Source organism: Salvelinus fontinalis, chromosome 29 (genome assembly GCF_029448725.1).
Source record: "Salvelinus fontinalis isolate EN_2023a chromosome 29, ASM2944872v1, whole genome shotgun sequence".
Lineage (NCBI taxonomy): Eukaryota > Metazoa > Chordata > Actinopteri > Salmoniformes > Salmonidae > Salvelinus > Salvelinus fontinalis.
This window is the reverse complement of record NC_074693.1, coordinates 32,591,744-32,599,018: the sequence shown is the minus strand read 5'-3', so window position 1 is coordinate 32,599,018 and position 7,275 is coordinate 32,591,744. Positions and strand designations below refer to the sequence as shown.

The following is a 7,275-nucleotide window of genomic DNA, read 5'->3' as shown; positions in this document are numbered from 1 at the left end:
CTCAGACGATCCCGCAGGTGAAGAAGCCAGATGTGGAGGTCCTTGGCTGGCGTAGTTACAAGTGTTCTGTGGTTGTGAGGCTGATTGGACGTACTGCCAAATTCTCTAAAACAAGAAATGAACATTAGAATGTCTCTGGCAACAGAAATAAGCTTTTTGTGCGTATGGAAAATGTCTGGGATTTATGATGTCAGCTCATGAAACATGGGACCAACACTTTACATGTTGAGTTTATATTTTTTCTCAGTGTAGTTAATAGATCTGTCTCTGACATCCTTCCTCTAATACAATGACAACATTAGTCAAAGATTAAACAGAGACAAACTCATATTAGTTCTGTGTCTTCCACTTTATTTGTGTTTCTCCACACGTTCCCACAATGCACCACAAAGACTTGTGTCCAATAATGAATATATTCACGTATACATATAATAATAGTGACATAAAAAACATTTCACAAAAGACAATATTAAATATGTAGATTTTCAGTTGCATGTCAAAAATCTTGATTTTTTTTCCTCCCATTAAACATGCATTCAATATATAAAAATATAATTCTGATTGATTAAGTTTATATACATATTTTTAAATAAATATAAGAATACAAATGTATTTTTAAAATACAAAGATAAATACAGTCACATTGTGTACATTGTGTACCAAACCAGAAAATACAAACATTATTTGGATATTTAGCATTCACAAAACACAAATACGTTAGAAATGCAACTCTAATGACAATTGCAGGTCTATGTCTTTAGTTTGTTTCTCTTTTCTTTTTTCCTACCCAGACTCCTCAGCTCCCCCTCCATACACATGGCAGGACTCCTGACAGGAAGTCAGAAAGTTAGAGGTCAGAGTTCAAAGGTGTTGAGTGGAGGGTATTTAAGAATGTCTAGCTCTGCCGGACGTCCTGTAACAGTTTGTTGATCTCAGCCACTAGCTCGCTGGCATCCATCAACTCATGCCGGCTGTCGCTCCTCTTCCCCTGCAGGTGTCCCAGCTGCCCCAGCACCGAGTCAAACTCATCCTCCTCGAAGTTCTCTGGGATCTCCTCCATGGCTGGGAGCCACTTACCGCAAGGCCCCGGGAGGGGGACAGGGACAGGGATGGGGGCAGGGGCAGGGGCCAGGGAGGGTACCACCAGGGTAGGGCTAACCAGGGCAGTGAGGAGAGGGCTGTTCTTGGGGGTGGGGGCGTGCTGTCCGTGCCCAACGACCTGGTTCTTGTGGTTGTTCTGGGGGCTGAGCTTGGTGCTGGGTTTGAGGGTGTGGTAGCTACCGTTCTGGGGGTGTGGATGGCCTGAGGGCCCGATGCTAGATCCGGGGTTTTGGAAGTGGGTGTTGGCAGCCCACGCTGCCACACCTTGCTGGTGGGCTGCAGCACTGGGCTTACCTGGCAAGTGACCCCTCCTCCTGTCCAGTGACCCCGTCATTGGGACACTTACACCCCCCACACTCGTACCTCCCTTCTGGGTCTCACTGACCTGGATGTAGGAGTCCAGCGATGGGGGGAGGAGCCTCTGGAACACGCTGCTCATCTCTGACAGCAGGGAGGTGGTTCCACAGAGGTCCTCCCCCTCCTCTCCCCCATCTTCCGCCTCTCCCTCCTCGGCCCCCTCCTGGTTGTCCTTGCCAAAGGTGGAGAAGCTCTGGTTGCTGCGTTGGGCATGAGGATGGGCGGGGTCGGAGGACTGTGGGGGCTGCTCGGGGTCTCTGGCCTGGCGGGGGTCATCTCCTGGGATGAAGAGGTTGCTGCGGTAGTCAGAGGAGGCTGGGGAGGGCAGGGGAGGCATCCAGCACTGGTCAGAATGACCCAGGACACGACACTCCTCAGTGCACAGTCTCATCGCTACAGAGAGAGAGGGAGAGAGAGACATGGTCATGGATACAGTCACAAGGCACTGCATAGATGAACTACATAGAAGGTTGGCCCCATGTGGCCATGCATTTAAACATACACACACCATAGATTGTTCTGGGTATTACTGTTCTTTTGTTGATAGACTTGTGATGAGGGGAGATGGTGATGAGCAGGCATAGAATTAGAAAGTGGTTTTGAAGGGAAGAGATGAGAGATTGTCTTTCATACAGTCTTTTAATAACATCAAACATTTGATATCCATTCATCTTTAAACACAGTTGTGTGATCTGGGTTCAAACATGGGTTGAAATCTAAGCTAATTAGATTGCACAGCACTCTGTGGGCGAGAGCATACTACCTATAACATGCAATTAACATGTCGGGACAATTCACTAGGCCAGATCAATGGCCACTATTACTCATTCAAAAGCCTGCATTTTTCCCTTTCATGTCACGTCTATTCAATATTAAATTTTCAAATGAAAAATCTCTGAAGAATAAATTAGACAAATCAAATATGCCAAGTTAAAGCCTTCATTAAAGAGCGCTGGTTATTCACTCATACTATTCAGGGACTTCATTACGCTCTCATTACCATAAAAGGACCATTTGTAATACATCTTAGAGCTGATGAAGGAAGAGTGCATTGGGGAACATTAGAAAAACAGCAGCCGCGGCCAGGCAGGCAGGCAGCAGATTGGCTCCCCCGCTGATGAAAGATTAACCGGACTGATTTACAAAAAACGCCTTTCAAAGCTGTCGATAAACCACTCCAACCTGCCTCTTCACCTGCCTGCCTGGCTGCCTGATCGCACTCTGAAATAATTGTGTTGTGGAGGAGATGAGAGCTTTTTCTCATCAGAGAAACGGGTGATAATTCTCCCTATTTTCTCCCTCCACAGTCCCACCCAGTCACTGTGCTGATAAGCAGCTGGGGAGTGAATCTGTCAGAGGTGTTGGGGATGAGGGGTGATTGAGAGTGGAAGGGGTGAGGTGGTGTGATGGAGGATAGCTCAGTGGAGGTCTGTAGTGTAGGGGTAAGGGCTAAGATGGGTGAGAGGAGTGATATTGTGAAAGGGGTGAGGATAGTATACCTGCATGCAGTGTGTTGGTAGAGGTCAGTAAAGAATGGACATGTAGAGGAAGGGAGTTGATATTGGATCGGTGGAGAGTGGTGATGGGGGTGACGGGTTTGAAACGAGGTGAGGGGTGTATACCTGCATGCGGATGCTGTGGATGGGGTCTGTGTTGGCCGTCAGGGGGGTATAGCTCAGTAAAGGCCTCACCCAGGAGCCTGTCGATGGGAGACTCTCTCCCTGCCTCGTAGTCACTGTCCCCAGCGTCGCTGTCACCACGACCACTGTCCTTCAGACTAAACTTATCCATGTCATTTAGAGCATACCTGGAGACGGTGAGAAGAAATGATGGTTGAACTTTCATAGAAAACCACATTGGAGGATGGTTCAAGGCTTATGCATGTATCAAAACTAAGTGCAGTGGAGGTTTTTGGATGCAATTCTTAAGGTTGAGTCCTAAAATAGAACAAGGCACATATAGGCCTAAGAGGGAATAGCACCACAAGCTTTATAGGAATATGTAAAGCATTGTAGGATATGCCTTAGAGCCTTACTGAGTTATGCACACATTCTTAAACACATACATTCTGATTCCCTTCGGGTGTGTTTATTTTAAGATGTAGGTACCTGTAGCTCCTGGTGTATTTGTTGCCACGGAAACTGGGTCTTGGCTGGTACTGGCCCTGATGGAGCATGGACAGAAGCTGTGAGACTTGCTACAATCCAAAAAAAAGAAGGAAAAAAAGAAAAAAAAGAAAGGAAAGTGAAAATAAAGGGGAAAATGAAAAGGGAAAATGAATGAATGAATGAATACTGCTGGGAACAGACAGGCATAAGGACACATGAGCTGGATGAAGGTTGATGTGACGAGTTCTAAAACATGAGATGATCATGGGAAATAAGGGACGGCGTACTGAACATAACACAACGTGGGGCACACAAATAGAAAATATGGAACGCAAAAATCCTAATTATAAACATTATTACATTTCTATATCACCATAATATGAGGCAAAGCTTAATCAACTCAGTCATTTTTTATTCTATAGATCCATAGTTGATGGTAGTCTATTTTATTCCAAAGGCATTTAAGAGATTCAAAGACTGCCATTAGCAGACAAAATATTCATATAACCATCTAGTAATACATCACTAAGGACTTAGGGTATGAAATTAAACCCTCTCTCTCTCTTCTTCTTACCTCGACAGGGGGCGTGGCATGGGCCAGTTCCAGAGCAAAGTTCTCTGCGACGTGATTGGAGGAGATGGTGACTAGGCTGTTAAGCGACTGGCGGCTGTGTTGGCTCTGCCGGCTGCCCATGGTGCCCCTCTCCGGGGCAGGCGAAGCAGAAGGTGAGCGTGGGTGTGCCCGAACGGGCAGGGTGCCGTTGACGGTGGGAACTAGGGTGATGTCTCCCTTATGGATCTGCCTAGAGGGCTTCTTCGGGTGGTTTTGGTACGTGTTCTCTGCCACCCTGCAGTTGTACGAGTTGCGTGGGTCCTTCTTCTCCCTGTTGCAGCGTGCCGTGGTGAACATCACCATGACCACCAGCAGCAGGGCACACACGGCCCCCAGGGAGATGATGATTATGAGGGAGAGGTCCAGCGGTGGCTGGCTTGGGCCCGTGGGGAGGTCTGGGGGCAGGATGTCCATGTTCTCCTGAAGGGAAAGGCGGAGCAGGGCCCCCGTGGACAGGCGAGTGGTGCCCCTGTCCTGCACCTCCACCCTGATCTCCAGCACGTCCTTGGGAACCCCTTCCAGACTGCCATTGGTCCGCAGCTCGCATCGCCGCGCGTCCATCACAAACAGGCCCTCCTCGTTGCCCCCGACGATGGAGCAGCTCAGCTCGCCGTTGGCACCGGTGTCACGGTCGGTGGCCTTAATGATGGTGACCAGCTGACCGGCGGAGGCGTGTCTCCAGAGAGGTAGATCGGCGGTGTGGTTCCGTAGGGGTGGGGACTGGATGGTGGGCGGATTGTCGTTATCGTCGAGCACAGTCAGGAGGACGGTGGCGTTGGAGGAGAGGGCGGGGTTCCCTCCGTCGCGTGCCTGGACGGTGAAGGCGATGCGGCTAACGTCCTCGTGGTCGAAGCTCCGTAGAGCGTAGATGGCGCCGTTGGACGGGTCGATGGTGACGTAGGTGGAGATGGGGCTTCCCTGGACCAGAGCTTCCACCACCGTGTAGGTCACCTGACCGTTAGTGCCCAGGTCAGGGTCGGACGCTACCACTGTCATCAGGTAGGCCCCTGGAGAGTTGTTCTCTGACTTGAAGACCTCGTAGCGACTCTTCTCAAAGCGAGGCGGGTTATCGTTTTCATCCAACACCTGTACAGTGAAGTGTTTGACTGTGGAGAGGCTTGGAGAGCCGCGGTCCTCAGCTATGACTGTCAGACTGTACTCTGACCTCTTCTCTCTGTCCAAAGACACGTTGGTCAGGATCATGTAATTCTTCTCATAGGTCTTCTGCAGCCGGAAGTGACCGTGGCCGTGCAGGCGGCACACCACGTCACCGTTGAGCCCCGTGTCACTGTCGTCCACGCGCACCAGTGCTATGAAGGTGTCCACTGGCGCGCCCTCCGAGATGTAGGCCACCTCCTCCTTGCCAGGAGTCATCAGGTTAATGTTGATCTCCGGTTTGTTGTCGTTCACGTCCACCACTTTGATGACGATTTTACAAAGTCCAGGGATGGAGTTGGGACCCAGATCCTGTGCCTGAATGTCCAGCTCATAAGATGACGTAGATTCATAGTCCACTTTTTTAATCAAAGTGATTTGACCATTTTCAGGGTTAATTTTAAACGTCTCCAGTATTTTGGGAGAGACATGACTGCTGAAAGAGTAAACTATTTTACCGTTTGTGCCCTCATCCGGATCTGTGGCGTTTAAATCAATCAGTAGAGTCCCTAGTGGTGAGTTTTCCATGAGATTAATAACGTAAGCCTGCTCGTCAAAAGCCGGACTGTTGTCATTGGAGTCCGAGATGCTTATCTTGAGCAAAGTGGAGCCGGACTTCGGGGGGACTCCATTGTCCGAGGCCGTTAGCTGCAGCTGGTAGTTGGACTGCACCTCCCTGTCCAGCTCTCTCAACACAACAAGCTCTGCGTATTTGGCACCGTCGGTTCTGGTCCTAATGTCGATTTTGAAAAAGTGATTCGGTGTCAGGGAATAAGAGTAAAGGGAGTTATCTCCCACGTCTGGGTCCGTGGCGCTGTCCAGCTGGATCCGGTTTCCCACAGATGCGCTCTCGGAGATCTCAATGGGTATGATGGCACGAGAGAACTGTGGCGAGTTATCGTTAATGTCCAAGACTTCCACCTCGACGTGGAAGAGCTGGAGGTATTCAGTAGGCAGAGTGATAACGTCAAATTCGATGGAACAGTTGAGGTTCTTTTCACAAATCTTCTCCCGGTCAATCTTGGTCCCTATGGTGATTTCACCGTCCTCCTCCCGAACCGACAGAAACGGAGTGCTCCCCCGCTGCATAGCACGGAACAGAAAGGACACTGAACTCGGTAATTTAGAAAGAACACCCGCCACGTCTTCCTTTAGCCTTGCAATCACTGTGCCCACTTTTTGCTCTTCATAAACTTTATATTTCAAATTCTTACCAGAAACGTCCTGCATAATTCCAACCAAAAATAATAATAGTGCAGTGGAAAATACTATATTCACTCTGGGTGTATTCATTTTGGCACCCATCTTCAGCACCCAGGTTAGGGCTACAGTTCCACAGAGGAGCAAGGTCTGAAAAAATATGCTTTCTCAAAAGTTGGGCATGTTAAATCCCACCAGTAAGTCACCGTCGGGGAAAAGTCGCACAAATTGACTTAAAGATGGAGATTTGAGAACCCAAGATGAACCAGGTCACAGCTTTCTTTTTTAGCTTCGATTTTACAACAAAGAACTCCGACTCAAATGCAGTTTTTTCTTGCTATCGTAGACGGATCTGTTGCATACATCCACTTACACGGTCTCTGTGTGTGAGTGTGTGTCTGGAAATCTGAGCGAGGAGAAAAGGCGCAGCTCCGCTTGTGTTGCTGTGCGCTCTGCTCTGTCGCGCGCTCCTGCCGTCTGTGTCTCGTCTCGGTAGACAGACTGGCCCTGATAGCCCGCCCCTCACCCAAACTGCGTCTTTTTCCTCAGCTCACACAAAAACATTCCCCCACCCCTCCTCCCTCTCCTCTTCACCCCTCCCTAAATCAAGTGCTGCCCCTTCCCTGCATCCAGGATGTCCACTCACGACACAGAGGGCCCATTGATTCCAGATGCCGGGAGGACCAACCCAAAGATGTAGTTTTAAAGTGTGCCACAACAATAGGTAATGAGGATTATTCA

The 7,275-nt window shown here is 49.1% G+C and overlaps 1 protein-coding gene across 3 annotated transcripts; it reads right to left on the bottom strand.

The window, feature by feature from the left end:
• Window positions 1-330: 330 nt before the first annotated feature.
• LOC129827851 (protocadherin-18-like) lies at window positions 331-7,041 on the bottom strand. Of its 3 annotated transcripts, none has more exons than XM_055889086.1 (4): window positions 4,141-7,041; window positions 3,567-3,655; window positions 3,081-3,265; window positions 331-1,851 (listed from the first exon to the last, which is right to left on the bottom strand). In XM_055889086.1, the coding sequence occupies exons 1-4, from the start codon at window positions 6,637-6,639 to the stop codon at window positions 896-898; spliced, it is 3,729 nt and encodes a 1,242-aa protein (XP_055745061.1). In that variant the 5' UTR covers window positions 6,640-7,041; the 3' UTR covers window positions 331-895. The 3 variants fall into 3 exon arrangements, with proteins under 3 accessions (XP_055745061.1, XP_055745063.1, XP_055745062.1); XM_055889088.1 differs by having other exon boundaries at window positions 3,150-3,265; XM_055889087.1 differs by having other exon boundaries at window positions 3,567-3,622.
• Window positions 7,042-7,275: the final 234 nt, after the last annotated feature.